Source organism: Protomyctophum bolini, assembly GCF_963924005.1.
Source record: "Protomyctophum bolini genome assembly, chromosome: 11".
Taxonomy (NCBI): Eukaryota; Metazoa; Chordata; class Actinopteri; order Myctophiformes; family Myctophidae; genus Protomyctophum; species Protomyctophum bolini.
Genome location: NC_137872.1, coordinates 7,129,479 through 7,151,854, shown reverse-complemented (window position 1 = coordinate 7,151,854; position 22,376 = coordinate 7,129,479). Strand labels below are relative to the sequence as shown.

The 22,376-nt window shown below is 45.5% G+C and overlaps 1 protein-coding gene across 1 annotated transcript; it reads left to right on the top strand.

Moving 5' to 3' along the window:
* The first annotated feature begins 101 nt into the window (after positions 1-101).
* On the top strand, positions 102-20,848 carry LOC308323871 (RPA-related protein RADX-like). Its single transcript, XM_080775727.1, has 17 exons — positions 102-290; positions 995-1,149; positions 2,928-3,264; positions 4,407-4,539; positions 6,255-6,397; positions 6,803-6,995; positions 7,964-8,072; positions 8,577-8,686; positions 8,945-9,058; positions 9,596-9,691; positions 11,824-11,994; positions 13,184-13,368; positions 14,382-14,497; positions 16,128-16,234; positions 17,026-17,280; positions 18,695-18,874; positions 20,627-20,848. The coding sequence occupies exons 1-17, from the start codon at positions 273-275 to the stop codon at positions 20,755-20,757; spliced, it is 2,553 nt and encodes an 850-aa protein (XP_080631853.1). The 5' UTR covers positions 102-272; the 3' UTR covers positions 20,758-20,848.
* The last annotated feature ends 1,528 nt before the right edge of the window (positions 20,849-22,376 follow it).

The window sequence follows — 22,376 nt, the reverse complement described above, 5'->3', positions numbered from 1 at the left end:
GTGTTGTTTGTTATGGCGGGGAAAACAGAACATAAAACAAGACAAAAGTATTTATCTATAATTCTGTTATGAATATCTAAAGTATAACTCTGTGGACAGAAACACTAGTTAATAACAGATACATAGTTTCTGTCTGTTCTAAATATTATTGTACAGAAACACCAGTTATGTGTCGTGTTGTGGAACTTGTGGTTGTTATTATGAACGTAGTTTGTGTGTAACGTGTGTGAGACTGTATTTAACAACAACACGTTGGAGCAGAGTTGTAAAACATGGACAGAACCTTACAGGTAGGCTATGTACTGTAATGTTCCATAACTTACATTATCATTTAGAGCAGTGGTTCCCAAACCTTTACATGTCAAAGACCCAAATAATCTAAAGAATATGTTGTTTATTTGTTGTATAAGATTTTCTTTGTTGTATAAGATAGCATGACGTTGGTACCATTAGGAGAGATAACATGATGTTGGTACCATTAGGAGAGATAACATGATGTTGGTACGATTAGGAGAGAGAACATGATGTTGGTACCATTAGGAGAGATAACATGATGTTGGTACCATTAGGAGAGATAACATGATGTTGGTACCATTAGGAGAGATAACATGATGTTGGTACCATTAGGAGAGAACATGATGTTTGTACCATTAGGAGAGATAACATGCTGTGTTGATGTTGGTAACATTTCATGAGGGAAAGAGTAAGGGTCGATTCATACTCCTATTTTAGAGCCGAATAAAAGTCGGTTCGGCTCTGTAGATCCGACAATTTGACGTCATTTGAGGTTCGGGGGTGCGGGTACCGTCCTAAAGTCGGCTCTTCGGTGCTACTAAAAATTTCTGACGAGCCGAAATCATTTCGGCACTACAGCGCATTTTGTGGGGACAAAAATATAAATGCATTGTTTCATTCATTCATTCATTCATTCATTCATTAATTCATTAATTCATTCATTCATGACTCACTCACGCACTCAATGACTCCATTCCAGGTTCCAGATGGTACTCCAGCAGCAGAATCCGTGTCTTTCCTGCAGCGCTGGCTGCGTTCCGGTTCCGGTTCCACTTTGGGTTCCAGTGCGTCAGAGTGTCGGGTGCCGGTGGCCGTCATCGGACTGCACAGATACCTGTCACCTCCTCAGACACGGTAAACATTAGTACCACAGATACCTGTCACCTCCTCAGACACGGTAAACATTAGTGCCACAGATACCTGTCACCTCCTCAGACACGGTAAACATTAGTACCACATAGATACCTGTCACCTCCTCAGACACGGTAAACATTAGTGCCACAGATACCTGTCACCTCCTCAGACACGGTAAACATTAGTGCCACAGATACCTGTCACCTCCTCAGACACGGTAAACATTAGTGCCACAGATACCTGTCACCTCCTCAGACACGGTAAACATTAGTGCCACAGATACCTGTCACCTCCTCAGACACGGTAAACATTAGTGCCACAGATACCTGTCACCTCCTCAGACACGGTAAACATTAGTACCACAGATACCTGTCACCTCCTCAGACACGGTAAACATTAGTACCACATAGATACCTGTCACCTCCTCAGACACGGTAAACATTAGTGCCACAGATACCTGTCACCTCCTCAGACACGGTAAACATTAGTGCCACAGATACCTGTCACCTCCTCAGACACGGTAAACATTAGTACCACAGATACCTGTCACCTCCTCAGACACGGTAAACATTAGTGCCACAGATACCTGTCACCTCCTCAGACACGGTAAACATTAGTGCCACAGATACCTGTCACCTCCTCAGACACGGTAAACATTAGTGCCACAGATACCTGTCACCTCCTCAGACACGGTAAACATTAGTGCCACAGATACCTGTCACCTCCTCAGACACGGTAAACATTAGTGCCACAGATACCTGTCACCTCCTCAGACACGGTAAACATTAGTGCCACAGATACCTGTCACCTCCTCAGACACGGTAAACATTAGTGCCACAGATACCTGTCATCTCCTCAGACACGGTAAACATTAGTACCACAGATACCTGTCACCTCCTCAGACACGGTAAACATTAGTGCCACAGATACCTGTCACCTCCTCAGACACGGTAAACATTAGTGCCACAGATACCTGTCACCTCCTCAGACACGGTAAACATTAGTGCCACAGATACCTGTCACCTCCTCAGACACGGTAAACATTAGTACCACATAGATACCTGTCACCTCCTCAGACACGGTAAACATTAGTACCACAGATACCTGTCACCTCCTCAGACACGGTAAACATTAGTACCAGGGGTTCTCAACATGTCTTTACACGGACAAATGTGTCCGTGGCAAATTCTATACAATCCGATATTCATATATTCTTACGGAACACTGATGCAATATTGATATTGATATCGAATCGGGAGCTGTGGGCTTTTTGGCTGGGGAGCCCCCCCAGAGTTGGTGTCAAAGTGTCCTTGAGCAAGGCTCTGAACCCCTGATTGCTCCTGATGTGCAGGTTGGTGCCTTGCATGGTTTCCTCTACCATCAGTGTGGGAATGTGTGAATGGGTGAATGTAATGCACAATCTATGTAAAGGTGTGTGAATGGGTGAATGTAATGCACAATCTATGTAAAGGTGTGTGAATGTAATGCACAATCTATGTAAAGGTGTGTGAATGTAATGCACAATCTATGTAAAGGTGTGTGAATGGGTGAATGTAATGCACAATCTATGTAATGGTGTGTGAATGGGTGAATGTAATGCACAATCTATGTAAAGCGCCTTGGATAAAGGTGCTATATAAATGCACCATTTACCATTTTAGAACGACTGACATAGAAACATGGCTTTTTCAGAAAACTGTCAGGATTTTAGAAGACATTTCGTAGAATCGTCCTCAGGTCTAAACGGGTTAAATTGTGTGACTGCCCCCCCCCCCCAGCCCTACGCCTCAGAAGCAGTGTGACTCCTCCCACACCTCCTATGACATCACGCTGACGGACGGGGTGTGTCGGACCAAGTGCCTCCTCCACCCCAGCCTCCACCCGCTGGTCCAGAGCAGCGCGCTGCGCAGCGGCGTCCACCTAAACCTCACGGAATGGCGCTTCGTTCACGACGAGACCAGGGTGGGCCGCGGAGGTCACGTCTGCATCACCAAGGTCGCGCTCTGCGACCCCTCTTTTTCGGAGGCGTCCGCGGTGCTGGCCAACGTGACGGACGTCGACTCGCTCCCCCTGGTGGCGGCCAGAGGCGACGGCGTGTTGGAAACATCGGCGACGGTAAGACCCGTGGTGGTTATTTGCGTACATACATCACTGTTTCCCAAACCGTGGGTTGGGACTGCGTATATCTTTTCTACGTCCGAGTATATGCCTGAAGAAGGTCAGTAGACCGAAAGCTTGCTAAATAAATACATTGATTGTGCGCAGATCTGAATGTGCGGAGCTTCCCTTTATTTTTTCCCTACGTCCGAGTATAAACATGCCCCGCCTGCCTCTGATTGCCGACACTGCCTTACCAGGTGGAAGATACATGCTGGATAGTCTGCCGCGAGGTTACTCCGTGGTCGGAAATAAATACATTATACAAGTACGATATATAATACAAGAGAATGACAGTTTGGCAGGCGCGACAGTAACTTTTCTTTTGTAGAAGAGGCAAACTAATATTGTTTATGCCGTTGGCCTGTTTATGTGTAAACTTGAAACATTATTGTACTGTAAAAAGGTCTCTTTTCCCTTCATCTTTATCTTTTTTAGTATAATAGTATTAGTTTACTATAATTAGATTGATACACGACAATCAACACTAACACTTTAATTTAGAACACAGCCAAATCAAATCATAGTACAGACGTGTTCAATCAATTATTCAATCAAAGTCTAAGTCCATTTGGCGTTTATTTTTTTAAATTATGTCATTTTCTGTAATTTTCTTATTTGGTGCCGAGTTCGCCTTTTGACGGCTGTTTTAATATCAATTGATTATGGTTCACATCGGTGTCCTGTACGCGCTCATAACACTCCGGCTGTGGTGCGATGGGGAAAATAAATGTAAAAAACGGAAATGAAAGTTCCGCTGGTCTTATGGCGTCTACGGAGTTTTAAGAATCGTAATTTCTCTTGATTCTTCTTATTTCTCTGAATTTGATCTGATTTGATCCGGTTTACAAAATGTATACAAATAACAATCCATTTAGGTACCTGACAAAATGTAAGCAAAAAAGTCACAACATTTCATCAATCATCTGTGACATCATCAATAATGGGCTGTCAATCGTCTGTGACATCATCAATAATGGGCTGTCAATCGTCTGTGACATCATCAATAATGGGCTGTCAATCGTCTGTGACATCATCAATAATGGGCTGTCAATCGTCTGTGACATCATCAATAATGGGCTGTCAATCATCTGTGACAGGCAGTGCAGTACGACACCACGCCCCTTCAGCTGAGCAGGAAGCACTACCTCCCCTTGTGGAACGATGAGGACCCCGAAGGCAGCGTGTGGCGGGGCCCCCCCCAGGGACCCCCCAGCACTGTGGTGTTAGACGGTAAGGACCCCCCAGGGACCCCCCAGCACTGTGGTGTTAGACGGTAAGGACCCCCCAGCACTGTGGTGTTAGACGGTAAGGACCCCCCAGGGACCCCCCAGCACTGTGGTGTTAGACGGTAAGGACCCCCCAGGGACCCCCCAGCACTGTGGTGTTAGACGGTAAGGACCCCCCAGCACTGTGGTGTTAGACGGTAAGGACCCCCCAGCACTGTGGTGTTAGACGGTAAGGACCCCCCAGGGACCCCCCAGCACTGTGGTGTTAGACGGTAAGGACCCCCCAGGGACCCCCCAGCACTGTGGTGTTAGACGGTAAGGACCCCCCAGGGACCCCCCAGCACTGTGGTGTTAGACGGTAAGGACCCCCCAGCACTGTGGTGTTAGACGGTAAGGACCCTCCAGGGACCCCCCAGCACTGTGGTGTTAGACGGTAAGGACCCTCCAGGGACCCCCCAGCACTGTGGTGTTAGACGGTAAGGACCCCCCAGGGACCCCCCAGCACTGTGGTGTTAGACGGTAAGGACCCTCCAGGGACCCCCCAGCACTGTGGTGTTAGACGGTAAGGACCCCCCAGCACTGTGGTGTTAGACGGTAAGGACCCTCCAGGGACCCCCCAGCACTGTGGTGTTAGACGGTAAGGACCCCCCAGGGACCCCCCAGCACTGTGGTGTTAGACGGTAAGGACCCTCCAGGGACCCCCCAGCACTGTGGTGTTAGACGGTAAGGACCCCCCAGGGACCCCCCAGCACTGTGGTGTTAGACGGTAAGGACCCCCCAGGGACCCCCCAGCACTGTGGTGTTAGACGGTAAGGACCCCCCAGGGACCCCCCAGCACTGTGGTGTTAGACGGTAAGGACCCCCCAGGGACCCCCCAGCACTGTGGTGTTAGACGGTAAGGACAATTTAGGCATTTAGCCTAAATTCTCGCTCTTAATCCAGAGCGAGAACAAAAAATGATCATACATCACATATGCAATTATAGTGCTGTCTACATAACATGCTATAAATCTCTATCAAATGCTATCTCACGGCCAAGCTACACCAGGCTTTTTTCTCCCGTTTACTCTAAACGTGCGGACCGTGCGTGCGTAAGCCAAATGCCCTGGCTACATCGATCTGTCAGACGTGCGGCAGGTTTGTGCGGGACATTCCGGGAGGATATATATACGCGCGCATGGGGGCATACGACGCACGTAAAACATTTAGAACCCATCCTATATTTAGAGCACGTGTAGGATGGCCTGCCGTATCCGTGCGTCTGGTGTAGCTGGTATCATTGACATATATTGGTCCTATCCAAACGCACTGTACGCGCGCAGTAAACGCATACACACATGCGCAAAATTGCCTGGTGTAGCTTGGCCGTAAGTCTACAGAATTGCTATCTAAGGGGGTAGGGTAAGTGCTATGCCAGTAGGAACGCTTCATGACCATATATAGAGTAGGAACACTTCATGACCATATCTTCGTTTGTAGCACAGAGTGCCGTGCTACGAGCTTGTAGATCTGCTATCTTTGAAAAATCCTCAGAATGTGGCACAAATCTTTGAATATATATTCTTTCAGAGCAAACGTTTTTAACTCATATCTCCGTCCGGGGTAACTCTCCCCTGGCAGAGGAAGTGTAGCCCCCAGGATTACATCAGATAATTGACACTGGGTGAAAAAAATGGCTTACAAAATTGTGAGATAAAACATTTTTCTGTCTTTCAACAGTGTCCAGGATCATGCTCCTCCGTGAGTTGGAGTCCTGTTCAGGGTTCCAGCGTAAACTGCCCCCTCTGCTGGTCAGGATCCTACAGAAGTCCAGGCTGCGCTACTACGGGAAGCCTGGACACAAGATCCCTTATCCGTACCAGGTGAGAAGGACACAAGATCCCTTATCCGTACCAGGTGAGAAGGACACAAGATCCCTTATCCGTCCTGATTCACTAAGCCGTTTACGCTCATATTTTGGGTGTAAAGGAATTGACCAAAGTTCCCACGTTAGTGTGAGTTGTATCATGTCTGTGGTTCTGTGGGAGTTGTATCATGTCTGTGGTTCTGTGTCAGTTGTATCATGTCTGTGATTATGTGTCAGTTGAATCATGTCTTGTGTGTTTGTATCATGTCTGTGGTTCTGTGTCAGTTGTATCATGTCTGTGATTCTGTGTCAGTTGAATCGTGTCTTGTGTGTTTGTGTCATGTCTGTGGTTCTGTGTGAGTTGTATCATGTCTGTGGTTCTGTGTGAGTTGTATCATGTCTGTGGTTCTGTGTGTTCCAGGCGTACTTGGAGGTGGCGGACCAGAGCGGCGTCATGTCCGTGGTTCTGTGGAACGAGCTGTGTCCAGAGTGGTACCTCAGGCTGAGCGTGGGCACGGTTCTCTACCTGCACGGATACACTCTGAAGCAGAGCTACTGCAAGAGGTCCAGACCTCACATGCTGCACCACGGACTGAGGGTCTACAGATCAGTGGGTACGTTAGGAAGATGTTCAGATCACTGGGTACGTTATACGTTATGAAGATGTTCAGATCAGTAGGTACGTTATGAAGATGTTCAGATCAGTAGGTACTGTAGGTTATGAAGGAGATCGTCTTGCGTTGCCTGCAGACGGTTGCCTCTCGCAATTTTCAAACGCTTCCGTCGTACAGTCTGGAGCAACGGAAGCTCTGATCACGAATGAAATATAAATGCTTCCGTCATACAGTCTGGAGCAACAGAAGCTCTGATCACGAGTGAAATATAAATGCTTCCGTCATACAGTCTGGAGCAACGGAAGCTCTGATCATGAGTGAAATATAAATGCTTCCGTCATACAGTCTGGAGCAACGGAAGCTCTGATCATGAATAAAATATACATGCTTCCGTCATACAGTCTGGAGCAACGGAAGCTCTGATCACGAGTGAAATATAAATGCTTCCGTCATACAGTCTGGAGCAACGGAAGCTCTGATCACGAGTGAAATATAAATGCTTCTGTCATACAGTCTGGAGCAACGGAAGCTCTGATCATGAGTGAAATATAAATGCTTCCGTCGTACAGTCTGGAGCAACGGAAGCTCTGATCATGAGTGAAATATAAAGCGGAAGTGAAGCCTCCTCCCCACTTCCGTTTTGTCTTTACAGTCACACACATTTATGAATAGAAATCATCTAAGCATACATACAGTAGCTTGTTGCTTAGCAGAAATGGAAATAAAAAAATAAGCTCTAAAGATATTTTAAAATATATTTTTGTGAATGGAAATGACAAACCGATTACTCAGACTCTACATATAGTATTCAGAGGTTGTGGAATAGTTACCTCCCTGGAGTCTAACGTGATGTGTCTCTGTGTGTCAGAGATCGGTCTGAATCCCTGGAGTCTAACGTGATGTGTCTCTGTGTGTCAGAGATCGGTCTGAATCCCTGGAGTCTAACGTGATGTGTTTCTGTGTGTCAGAGATCGGTCTGAATCCCTGGAGTCCGGCTGCATCCATCACCGTAGTCCCTCCCAGATGTGTTCCGTCTCAGTGGGGTCTTCCCCAGGTCTGCTACCAGTTCACCAGCAGGTAACCCTGAGCCCCCCCCTCATAACCCTGTAGTGTTGTTTTCGTCGACTAAAACTAAGACTAAATATACTGACAATTTCGTCAACAAATAGAAATTAGACTAAAATGTTAGGAAGGGACTAGTGAACAATAGATCCAGTATAAGTCATTTTACACTTGGTTGCATGCTGAAAATAGCAGATCTACAAGCTCACAACGTGTCATTCCAAAAATGTGACTAGAAACAAATACAAAACATTCCCCTGAGCCCCCTCCTCTCATCCCATTCTAGCCTTTTCATATCAAGGCCCATTATTCTTTTTTGGGGTATTTGAGCCACGGAACGCAACCCTGAGATTTAGCCTCTCAGACCCAAAACTAACGAATATGTAGTTGTCGTTGGACAACATGTTGTCCACAATTCCATTCTGTATTGATGTTGGTACCATTGTGTGTGTGTGTGTGTGTGTGTGTGTGTGTGTGTGTGTGTGTGTGTGTGCGTGCGTGCGTGTGTGCTCCTTCCAGGTCGGACTTGGACAGCGCGCCCAGCGGATTGGCCTGTGATGTCATCGGTATGGTGACGTACGTGAGTCGTGTTGAGAGACTGAAGGAAAGCAGCAAGACCAAAGACCAGGGTACGGTCTGTCTGTCTGTCTGTCTGTCTGTCTGTCTGTCTGTCTGTCTGTCTGTCTGTCTGTCTGTCTGTCTGTCTGTCTGTCTGTCTGTCTGTCTGTCTGTCTGTCTGTCTGTCTGTCTGTCTGTCTGTCTGTCTGTCCGTCCACCGTCCGTCCGTGTCTCTGTCTCTGTCTCTGTCTCTGTCTCTGTCTCTGTCTCTGTCTCTGTCTCTGTCTCTGATTGGTTGGTTGGTTATTAAATGTGTTTAATGTTTCTAGATAAGTTCTGGACGGTCCGGTGGGTCCACGCGGTGGACGGGACGTCCAGACATCCGTTCATCCTCCAGATCTTCTCCCCGTCTCGCCCCGAGGTCTTCAACGCCATCTGTCCCAGTACGTCCAACCCTTTGGTACTTTAAGCACTTTTAGATGACAATATATTTAGTGGACTTTTACTTGTCACAGAGTATTTCTATATTGCAGCATTGTTAGCTGTACTTACATCATTAGAGTACTTTGTCTTCCCATTACAGTCAGAACTGCAGACTCACTCCCAATCTAAACTATGGAATGAACTTCTTATTACAGTCAGAACTACAGACTCACTCCCAATCTAAACTATGGAATTAACTTCTTATTACAGTCAGAACTGCAGACTCACTCCCAATCTAAACTATGGAATGAACTTCTTATTACAGTCAGAACTACAGACTCACTCCCAATCCAAACTATGGAATGAACTTTTTATTACAGTCAGAACTACAGACTCACTCCCAATCTAAACTATGGAATGAACTACGCTAATAGACCCCCAGGTGTGGTTATAATAGTGACATTACGCTAATATACCCCCATGTGTGGTTATAATATTAATTGACCCCCAGGTGTGGTTATAATGTTCAGATATGTCTTACCTGTGTATTTTCCCAGTGACGTACCTAGTGTGCACCCAGATGAGGGTGTGTCAGGTGACCGGCTCGTTACCGTACCTCACTAGCAGCTGTGAGACCGAGATCTTCATCACCGGTGAGTCCATCTGTAACCATTCACCACCGGTGAGTCCATCTGTAAACATTCATCACCGGTGAGTCCATCTGTAACAATTCATCACCGGTGAGTCCATCTGTAACCTTTCATCACCGGTGAGTCCATCTGTAACCTTTCATCACCGGTGAGTCCATCTGTAACCATTCATCACCGGTGAGTCCATCTGTAACAATTCATCACCGGAGAGTCCATCTGTAAACATTCATCACCGGTGAGTCCGTCTGTAACCATTCATCACCGGTGAGTCCATCTGTAAACATTCATCACCGGTGAGTCCCTCTGTAAACATTCATCACCGGTGAGTCCATCTGTAACCATTCATCACCGGTGAGTCCATCTGTAACCATTCATCACCGGTGAGTCCATCTGTTACCATTCATCACCGGTGAGTCCATCTGTAAACATTCATCACCGGTGAGTCCATCTGTAACCATTCATCACCGGTGAGTCCATCTGTTACCATTCATCACCGGTGAGTCCATCTGTAACCATTCATCACCGGTGAGTCCATCTGTTACCATTCATCACCGGTGAGTCCATCTGTAACCATTCATCACCGGTGAGTCCATCTGTTACCATTCATCACCGGTGAGTCCATCTGTAAACATTCATCACCGGTGAGTCCATCTGTAACCATTCATCACCGGTGAGTCCATCTGTTACCATTCATCACCGGTGAGTCCATCTGTAACCATTCATCACCGGTGAGTCCATCTGTAACCATTCATCACCGGTGAGTCCATCTGTAAACATTCATCACCGGTGAGTCCATCTGTTAACATTCATCACCGGTGAGTCCATCTGTAACCATTCATCACCGGTGAGTCCATCTGTAACCATTCATCACCGGTGAGTCCATCTGTAACCATTCATCACCGGTGAGTCCATCTGTAACCATTCATCACCGGTGAGTCCATCTGTAACCATTCATCACCGGTGAGTCCATCTGTAACCATTCAGCTGAACAGAAAGAACAAGTGTGTGCGCATGCACGTGCGTGTGTCTCAACAACACTGATACAGTGTAATTCTGATGGAAAACTTTTATTTTGTTTTTTGTCAGTAGTGTTCTGATACATTTCCATTTAGTTTTTAGTCACATTCCTCTGAATTATTTTAGTTTTTGTCTAGTTTTAGTTTTCATCCCCAGTTAAAATATGATTATTTCGGGGGGTCCACAGTTAAAATATGATTATTTCGGGGGGTCCCCAGCAGTGTTGTTTTCGTCAGGCATGACGATAACGTAAATGACGACGTCAACGCCCCTTTTTCCAGGACTAAGACATGACGTTGACGAACGACACTAAAATAATTCGGGACAAGACTGGCGCTGACGAGCTAAATCAGCTCTGTTTGATGACGAGATGTGTGTGTGTGTGTGTGTTATCATTGACGAGACGAGGCTAGACGAAAATGTTAGTGGATTGACGAACAAAGTCTAATGTTACAGCAGACACGTGTGTTGCTGCTGTTTATCCAGAGACACATTAGGGAAGGGAACCGAACGTAACAGCAACAGGTCTTTCCCAGTCAAGAAGTCACACAAACATGAAATGGCAAACATAAACGGCATTTATTGTGTGCTGGCGCTTCCTTTCTTTCCATTTTATTTTTAACTGTTACAAGTTGTAGAACCTGTCAACCTTGATTCCAATGCCAATGTATTAATACCTGTACGCTATAGACATTTTATTTAAAGACATTTTTAAATTTTTGACTAAAACCTTTTACGTTTTCGTCGACTAAAATGACTAAAACTGACTAAAACCCTTAGGAGTTTCCGTCGACTACAACTAGACTAAAACTATCAAGGATAGAAATGACTAAGACTGATTAAGACTAATTAAGCATTTTGACCAAATGACTAAGAGTGACCAAAACTAATAAGCATTTCGTCCAAAAGACTAAGACTGACTAAATCTAAAAAAAGCCTGCCAAAAACAACACTGGTCCCCAGTTAAAATATGATTATTTTGGGGGAGTCCCCAGTTATAATATGGTTATTTTCCCCAGTTGAAACGATGGTATCTGCGCCCTGAAAAGGTTGAGAACATCCTCTGTGTTTTAGTGGAGGAACTGTCTGATGGCGTCCATTTTGTTTTCCAACGACAGGAGGACACAAAGGTCAGCCGTACGTGTGTGACCCCAGAGTGAAGGGCTTCCTCCAGTGGACCAAGACCCTGAAAGACCATGTGACCATGGGCCGCTGCTCTGTGGGGGGTCACTACTGCTACCCCCAGCCCCCTCCCACCTTCACCCAGCCCCCTGAGGACCCTGGCCCAGGTTAGTCCTCTGTGGGAGGTCATTACTGCTACTCCAAGCCCCCTGGGGAGGGTACATAGGATCTTACACTCAGTCAGTCTGTGGTCCATGAGGCTAGATTTGACACTCAGTCAGTCTGTGGTCCAGGCTAGATTTGACACTCAGTCAGTCTGTGGTCCAGGCTAGATTTGACACTCAGGCGGTCTGTAGTCCAGGCTAAACTCATGTTATAATTATTTACACTGTAAATCATTACTCTGATATCATTACTTGCGCAAGCAGAGCATGCAAGTAATGTTGTTCGTCCGTGCCAGCGTATGACGTAATGATTAATTTGTGCTTGATATGGCATTGGTTTCAGATTACATACATGTATACATAGGGGCATCCAACTATAAATGCGCCACGTAATGTAATGCATGTAACTCGAGAACCGTTTGACCCACCGACTTCACATTCGGCACACGCGCTCCACACCCCCACAGGGAGTGCAGTGCCAGGTATCGAGTCGGTCGGACCCACGGTTCTCCAGAACCACCACAAAAGGCTCTGGTCAGGCTCTGCCAGTGGGCCTAATGAGGCCAACTTCTTTCACCTGTGCAATTTCCAGTACACTTTTCACAGTCAGTTTGAAGTCTTCACACACAGGCACATACACAGATCTCCATGTGGGACACCGGCTGACAGTAAAAACGGGTGCTATGGCAACGTATATCATTAGGTTCCCAAGTTGAGTCTTTCCCAAGTAGGCCGGTGGCCGACTGCGACCGGCACGTACAGGTCTAGTTACCTTTAATCCACCCGACACTGAAACATATTATTACGTCACCATCGAGAGCCAGTTATACCCTGGCATTGGTCACGTCATATGCTGCTATGGGGCATACGCATCAAACGACCCAAGTAACCACAGTATACTGATAATCAACTTACAAATTACATATATACGACTTACATATACATACATGTATATATGTAATCTGAAACCTAGCTTTATTACGTCACCATTGTGAGCCAGAGATTTCAAAGTTCGTAGTGGTTGACAGTACTTTGTGCGCTCTGCTTGCGCACTAGTAGGTCATTTATGGCCTACTTGTGTGCAAAGCGCAAGTAGGCACTCGACAGAGTTCTTATTTCTGTTCTCTTGTGAACTTCCAGCTGCTATTCCTCTGATATTGATTGATTGATTGATTGATTGATGGTCTTCCAGCTGCCATCCCTCTGCTGGCTGCAGCTGATCTGAAGACGGAGTTAGAATCTCTTCAGTACAGAGAGCACAGGAGAGTGGCACTGCAGGGACACATCGTGGCCGTCACGTACCGGACCCGTCCTCAGAACCCTGACCACCGGAACCCTGACCACAAGAACCCTGACCACCAGAACCCTGACCACCAGGTACTGACCACCAACACCCTGACCATCAGGTCAGTGGTGTGCAGAGATACACTAGGGGGTGCAATTTTCTTTGTATAGTGTACAGTACACTGTACAGTATGTGGAGTCTGGACCATGGTGACGTTTTATCAATTCTTGATAAAACGCTTCTAATATATTATTTAGGCCCCACAATCTATAAATCTCACACTATTAATATATATATATAACCCTAACCAGCCGGTTCCACACGCTGCACAAGGTGCCCTTTTTGCACTTGAGCACCCGCCCCTCTAAATGTCTGTGCACGCCACTGCATCAGGTACTGACATCTAAAAATAGCAGATCTGCAAGCTCACAACACCAGATATCTGTCTAAACACCTGAACGTGTCCAGAGCTCTGTCTTCTATAAACACAACACCAGATATCTGTCTAAACACCTGAACGTGTCCAGAGCTCTGTCTTCTCTGTCTTCTATAAACACAACACCAGATATCTGTCTAAACACCTGAACGTGTCCAGAGCTCTATCTTCTATAAACACAACACCAGATATCTGTCTAAACACCTGAACGTGTCCAGAGAGCTCTGTCTTCTATGAACACAAAACCAGATATCTGTCTCTGGTAAAATAAGAGCAATGTTTTCCTAAAATGTGCTGTTTTTTAACTGTTACTGCACTTGACACAATGCACGCTACCCCTATAAGCCATAAGGTGGCGCCAGGGCCAAAGAGATCCGCACTATGAGTTTACAAGACGAGTCACTTCCGCTCGCCCCAGATCAGGGGTTCTCAATCTGTGGGGGGGTTTTTTTGCAACTGAATCGCTGGAAAATGGAAATGAAGAGTTTACATATTACACATTATATGCATACACCTTCACTAATAATTATATCTGGTTTCAGTATTTATTTATGGTGTATTGCCTCTAGTATTAAGGTTATTGTAGCAGTCAATTTATATTGGGGGGGCGGGGCGGGGGTCCCGAGACATTGCCAAAGCATGCATGGTGATTCTGCTGGTTGTCCCCAGGTCCCAGAGGAGGGGTCCTTAGAGGTGTCGGCCCCCCCACACGGTGACCACACGACAGAGGAGCCCCCTGCCCGCAACGGCTTGGCAAACACGCGAAAAAGAAAGCTTCAGGACAGGTAAAGATCGCCTCGATTAAAGTCCTCTGTTCTCACCAGGTGCTTCATTTGTGCCGGAAAGCTCAGTAACCAAAGTTTCCTTTTTTCTTTTTATTTATACATTTTTATCCCACGATTTTGTAACCCATTTCTCACCCCTGGACTGCGTCAATTATCTAATTTGATCATGGGCTCTACACACCCTCCGCCAACCTGGGGAGAGCAACAGACTTGAACTTCCTTCATGCCTGAGTGTCCAAGTCGCTCCTTTTCACCTGACAGGAGGGAGTTTCCCTGGTTGGACGTAGCACGTGGAAGGAGGGAGCCAGGGGAGGCAGTATAGAGACCAGTTCCTTTCCCCTCCATCAGGCGCCCCGGCTGGCCAGGGGGAGGCAGTATAGAGACCAGTTCCTTTCCCCTCCATCAGACGCCCCGGCTGGCCAGGGGAAGGCAGTATAGAGACCAGTTCCTTTCCCCTCCATCAGGCGCCCCGGCTGGCCAGGGGGAGGCAGTTTAGAGACCAGGATTACTGCATGTTTTTTGTGAGGGTACCTACCCAAACGCTTAATGATAATTGTGGAGTAAAAAGTTACAATATTTGCCTTTATAGATGTAGTAGAGTATAAGGAAAATTATTATACCCTATTATATTATACTTATGGTAGTTAACACATTCTGGATGGGAGGAACCCCTTTTGGTGTTTAAATCATTGTGTTATACACTACAAGCTCTACAAGCTCGTAGCGCAGCACTCGGTGCACCATTCAGTTCACACGGGTGTGATTTTTAATAATTAAAAAGAAAGCGGATTTGTCGCGGACCTGGTGACGAGGCCGTCGCGTTATGATGACGAAAACGGAAATCAACCCATCCTCTGGGCTGCTAGGAAAATGAGTTCAAAGCAAGTGAACTAGGGGTTTGTTTGGACTACAACAGGCTGTCCATGCTGTTTTGGTTTCGCGTCGTAACAACCCAACAACTCTTCGACAACAACCCATGGGACTGTTTTCTGTTATGTAACTACATATTTTAAGATGGGGGTCGGCGGCCAAATTTCATATCGTTTTTGGGCTCCATGACATGAAAACCTTTGAGACACAGAAACATGGGGTTTTTAAGCAGCTCCACTGACACAGAAACATGGGGTTTTAAAGCAGCTCCACTGACACAGAGACATGGGGTTTTAAAGCAGCACCACTGACACAGAAACATGGGGTTTTAAAGCAGCTCCACTGACACAGAAACATGGGGTTTTAAAGCGGCTCCACTGACACAGAAACATGGGGTTTTAAAGCAGCTCCACTGACACAGAAACATGGGGTTTTAAGGCAGCTCCACTGACACAGAAACATGGGGTTTTAAGCAGCTCCACTGACACAGAAACATGGGGTTTTTAAGCAGCTCCACTGACACAGACACATGGGGTTTTAAGGCAGCTCCACTGACACAGAAACATGGGGTTTAAAGCAGCTCCACTGACACAGAAACATGGGGTTTTAAAGCAGCTCCACTGACACAGAAACATGGGGTTTTTAAGCAGCTCCACTGACACAGAAACATGGGGTTTTTAAGCAGCTCCACTGACACAGAAACATGGGGTTTTTCAGATATCATACATCTGTAGAATGCAGTGTTAATTTCCACCCACAGCACGGTGGACTGCAGCAGTGATGAAGACACGCCTCCATGTCCATCAGCTGACCGACATGAAGACACACCTCCAAGTCCATCACATGACCTACAGCTTGACCCGGAAGGTATGTGAAGTGACCTCTGACCTCAGCCGTCATGTCCATCTGTCCATCCATACATAGGCGGGCGGTGGTGGCTCAAGGGTAGAGTGGCCACTAGGGGGCGACGGTGGCTCAGGGGTAGAGTGGCTGGATGGTAACCGTGAGGTTGCCAGTTCGAACCCTGTGGGCTCCCCCAGAGTTACTGTCGAAGTGTCCTTGAGCAAGACTCTGAACTCCTGATGTGCCGGTTGGTGCCTTGCATGGTTTCCGCTGCCATCGGTGTGTGAATGTAATGCACAATCTATGTAAAGGTGTGTGAATGTGTGTGTGAATGGGTGAATGTAATGCACAATCTATGTAAAGGTGTGTGAATGTGTGTGTGAATGTAATGCACAATCTATGTAAAGGTGTGTGAATGTGTGTGTGAATGGGTGAACGTAATGCATGTAATCCACAATCTATGTAAAGGTGTGTGAATGCGTGTGTGAATGGGTGAATGTAATGCATGTAATCCACAATCTATGTAAAGGTGTGTGAATGGGTGGATGTAATGCACAATCTCTGTAAAGCGCCTTGGATAAAGGTGCTTTATAAAAATGCACAATTTACCATGTTTTTTTTATATATAGATTTTTGGGGGATTTGTTGCCTTTATTGATGGATTAGAGTAAGGTATTAGAGGGGGGAGGGGAAGACACACAGTAATACTCTGTGTGTGTGTGTGTGTGTGTGTGTGTGTGTGTGTGTGTGTGTGTGTGTGTGTGTGTGTGTGTGTGTGTGTGTGTGCACGTGTGTGTGCGTGCGTGCGTGCACAGCAGGCGACAGCGGGCCGTCCTGGGTGAACCCCTCCTGGTCTGGGCAGAGAGCGGAGCTCTCGGCCCACCTGTGCCGAGGAGGGGGTCTGTTCCAGGACAGCCTCGCACAGAGCTTCCACTACGACCTCAAGGACCGTCTGCTGCACCGCGCCAACCTGCACCCCGCCCTCTGGACCCCCCCCGGGCACCATGCCCACCCTGCCCACCTCTGGGACCACGCGGAGTGTCCCGGGTACTACCAAGTCACTATACTAGGTAACATTACCCTTTCTCATGTCACGTGAAAGCAGGGAATCATAGCTTCAAATGGACATGTTGGTTGTTCGGTTTGACCCGCCAGTTTTGGAGATATGGCTTATAGTCAGATAGGGGTGCACGATTATGAAATTATGACCGATATCCAATCTCCGATTATTGTCAGGGTCGTATCTGACCGATTCCGATATTATACAGAGGACCACAATGGAAACAAGCCTATAGGGGGGCCTAGGCCCCATAGGGCTGGTGAAAGCCCATTATATTATTGCTGGTGAAAACCCATTAAATAATCTGTATTATTTTGGGACCGTTCCGATACCGATATGGCCTATTTCGATTATGCTACCGATTAATTGTGCATTCCTACTTATTGAGTAAATGTCTTGCAGAGAAACAGGGAGTTGAGAAAACAGGCTTGAAAGGTTCACTTCTTCTGTGGACTCTAACATTACACCTAGCTACATAACATGTTTAAGCATTTATTGCGAATGCAGTGATTGCGAACGCAGTGAGCACTTACTATGACACCTAGCAGATCATGTCTGTCTGTCTGTCTGTCTGTGTGTGTGTGTCCCCTTTGTGCCCATATATGGAGCTGAGTGATTTGTTTGACTTTTGTGCCCATATATGGAGCTGATGCAACACACTCCATATTTGGACGTATAGCTGCTTTGGGGACTCCTTATATGGTTATGGCTGAGTCATGGTGAATTGTTATTGCAATTTACGATCTGCGTTCGCTTCTCGCGTTTGCGCGTCTTACTCGTTTCATATTTACATGTCTTCTGTGGACTCTAACATTACACCTATAGCTACATGTGTAAGCATTTATTTCATATTTACATGTCTTCTGTGGTCTCTAACATTACACCTAGCTACATGTTTAAGCATTTATTTCATATTTACATGTCTTCTGTGGACTCTAACATTACACCTAGCTACATGTTTAAGCATTTATTTCATATTTACATGTCTTCTGTGGACTCTAACATTACACCTAGCTACATGTGTAAGCATTTATTTCATATATTTAAGACATGCTCTAGTATGTGAAGAGTCTGCCTGTGCTATTAACTAATCTTTGGAAAAAATAAGTTTTTCTCCTCTGGTGAAAAGCTGGAATTTGCGCGATGGTAGTCTCTCAGTCAAATCTGGTCACATATGACGTAAATTCTACATTCATTGTCAATGGGAATGTGTAGTATGAGTCTAGGATGTGTGGAGCGTTGTCCAGGGTTTTTTAGACAAGGGAGAAGAGTCTGGGACGTGTGGAGCGTTGTCCAGGGTGTTTTAGAGAAGGGAGAAGAGTCTAGGACGAGTGACTGGAAGTTACAAAACTAGGTAACATGACTTATTTCTGTTTATTCTCTGTATTTAGGATGAGTTCATATGACTGTTTGTTTTTGAACAGGCCTGAATAGGGATGTCGCCATCGACGCTGCCTTCCTTCCCGTGGGGAGTTCAGAGGACCCCCGAGCTGTGGGCGTGGTCTGGGACCCCCAGAGGGACCCCCGGCCCAGGACCCTGCTGTCCTGCCTCACGTCCGGGTTCCTCTGCCCTCCGAGCGACCCCGCGGCCCCTCCTCAACCAGGTGACACAGGAAGTGACATCAGCCTTTATTTCAGACCCCAGGAAGATCCCTAGTTCAATTAAAAATCACACCTGTGTGCAGTGAGGGGCGCTCTTTTCATCATATATCATCTCATTCTGGCCAATCACAATTTGCGTCCGCACTTTTCCGTCGTCAATTGACCTATAGCCCCTCCCCAAACTGCTATGGTCCAATCACAGCTAAGCATAACATGGGTTAGATAAACCTCTCCACCAATAGTTTTCCTATATGACAAAACATTGTTTTAAAAAGAAATGCCACGCACATATTTTTCCAGTGCATATGGCAGGCCTTGTTGACGGATTGGAATAGATTTTGAATGTCTGGTTCCAAAAATGAACCAGTATTTAATGTGCAAAGTTACGAGACCTTTGAGAGCTTTATTTTAAATGTAAAATAATTTTTAAATCAATCCTAAAAACAACCGGAAGCCAATGCTGGATGGTTGCAAATTTCTATTTTAGTTTTAGTCATAGTCTCTTGAAAAGTTTTCATTTTGTTTGAGTCACATTTTAGTCACCTGGAATGTCTTAGGGTGTTGGTCTAGTTTTAGTCGACTAAATATCATGAGATTTTAGTCAACTACATCTACAGTTGATTTAGTCGACTAAAATGTATTTTGTCGGGCCTTCATGCCGTCGTAATGACTGTTTTTTCACCTGCTGAAAATAGCAGATCTTGCTATTTCCAGCATGCAAGTAATTGTAAACTAGTCCCTTCCTAACATTTTAGTCTACTAAAAAATGTAGTCGACGAACATTTTTCGTCTTAGTTTTAGTCGAATAAATCAACACTGGATGGCACTTACAATTACAGACGCCTTCTAATGAGAGTTCAAAACCTCTCTTGGAAGAGCCACCCATCGACTGATCTAATATACGGCAACCTTCCCCGTGTTTCTTCACTAGTCCACCCATCGACTTATCTAATATACGGCAACCTTCCCCGTGTTTCTTCACTAGTTGGTCCAGAAGAACACAGTTTTCCGGCCACTGCTACAGAGCTGACAATAAGGTTATATCTTCTCTGGAGTCCTGCCTCAAAGCAGACCAGAGGTAGAAAACTGTCATTCCCTGATGTCATCGCTAGGGACACATGCATCATTAAGCAGGAACTGGGGATGCCAATAAAGGACCGGGAAGCCTGGCGTGGCATTGTGAAATCCATGATCTCGACCGCTGTCGAAAAATGATGATGTGTGCAGGCTCCGTTATGACAATGATGATGCCATTTACTGACACATAAACCTGTTTAAACTCTATTTAAAATAATGAATAATTAATTGCATTTTTATAGCGCTTTTCCAAGTGCTCAAAGCGCTTTACAATGGTTCATTCATTCATACATTGGGAGGTGAAGGTTCATTCATTCATACATTGGGAGGTGAAGCGGCGAACAGTCGACGCCAGCGTCCTCACTTCGCACATTCACACACCGACGGTGGCGAGCTCACACCGACCGACAGGGCCGTGCAGAGAGCACTGAGAGGGGGCAGGGGCACAAACTCCAGAAAAGGGCACATGTGTGGGCGCGCGCAGCGTGCGCCGTTTTTTGCGGCTGGTCTTTTTGTGGAGTCCTTCCCTTGTGCCATTTCATGTCAGTGGACAGTGAAATAAGCAAAATTATGTTCTCATTAGTCTGAAACTAAAACTGACTGATGGCAGATTCAAAGTTCTGTTATTTTCGTTGTTTTCTGATGTGTGTATTTCTTGGTCATTGGTTTTCCTGCAGAGGCCTTGGTGTCGACGGCAGAGGACCTAAAGGAGACCCCTCTGGTGGTGGTGCTGGACGTGTGTCTGCTGGCTCCTGATAGGCTGGAGGTGCTGGTCAGCCGGGTGCACGCGGTGTCTGCTGGCTCCTGATAGGCCGGAGGTGCACGCGGTGGCCACTAGGAGGGCAGTGTTTGGTTTCCCCGAACTTTTCAGCCCCGTGACTCAAAGCAGAAATTAGACATTCGACCCAATCTAGTGGAAATAGCAGATCTACAAGCTCACAACGTGTCGCTTCGCGCCACATTGTGCGCTTGTAGATCTGGCTATTTTCACTACTTCCTAAACATTTGTTGTAATTTATTTTTCATAGATTGTTTTTGCGTTAATTTCTTCATGACATTATTGAAAGAAAAAAACCCATTGGGGTTTGTTACTAATTCATGATGAAAACTTTTGCTTTTTCAGGGGGGATTTTTTTTTTTCATTGAAAAAGCAAAGCTTTTGCACACCCACCGCTTGGGAACCAGACAGTACTTAAAATACATGTATTTGTAAATACATTGCAAACGTATTTTAAAACGCAGACAACTCGTATTGCATGTGTTTTAAAACACAGAAAATATGTATTTTATGTATTCCATACATAGTGTGGTAGTAAATCAGTACTAGTTGGACTCCTAATATTCCATACATAGTGTGGTAGTAAATCAATACTAGTTGGACTGCTAATATTCCATAAAAACTCAGTGTCCTACATATTGTGAAGAAAACCTGGAGAATGGCATTCAGTAATTATTGGGTCTTATGATAAAAATATGAACATTATGAAGGTGTGTAAAGAAGGTTTTGCTACAGAGACCAATGGTTGGTCACAGACACGTATGTCCATGTAAGGACATGTTGGTGACCCCTGGCCTAGGGTCCCCCACCAGCACCACCCCCCCCTTTTTTTTATAAAATCCTATTATATAGGATCTATAAAGTCTATGGACTTTAATGTTTGTTTTAGGTCATTTAATGATGACGGAAGACGTCATGTGACTGATGTATAAATACATGTTCTTGTCACTGGTTTTGTTTCATACAATAATAAAAAGCTAGGATGGCTTATTTTGGTTCCTTTAAACAGACCTTGTTTTGGTTCCTTAGTTTAAACAGACCTTGCTTGTGTTTGGTTTGTTACATTGTTTTCATATTAACCCATTTAGGCTTGACGTCTCTAAAATGTCTTCTAAATCATGACCGTCAGCGGTTCTGAAGCATTTTCATGTACAGTACCCTCAAACATATATGTAATTGACCTCCGACCCCCCATTTGGAAACATGTTCCAGGGAACCCCCCCCAGAAGCAAAGATTTGAGTTAAAAACGTTCGCTGTGAGTGTGAAAGAATATATATTCAATTAAGATTTGTGCCACATTTTCACGATTTTTCAAAAATAGCAGACCTACAAGCTCGTAGCGCGGCACTCGTAGATCTGCTATTTTTCAATAGCAGTTAAGGTTAAGGGTATTCAAAATGTGCAGGTCTGTTAAGTGTGGGAGTGACACACGCAGTCACGCACACACAGAGCGTAATTAGATCTACCTTTTTCTAAACAGTGTTTGTAGAATCAGAGTGAATTCAAGCAGTGAAGTGTTTTATAGACTGTCGTTTTTTATGTCAAAGTCAATTTACAGTTTCTCAATTTGTAATGTGATAAATGTGTTCAATATTGATTTCATTGACAATATTGAATATTTACTTTTTAGGAGCAACATCTCATTCAT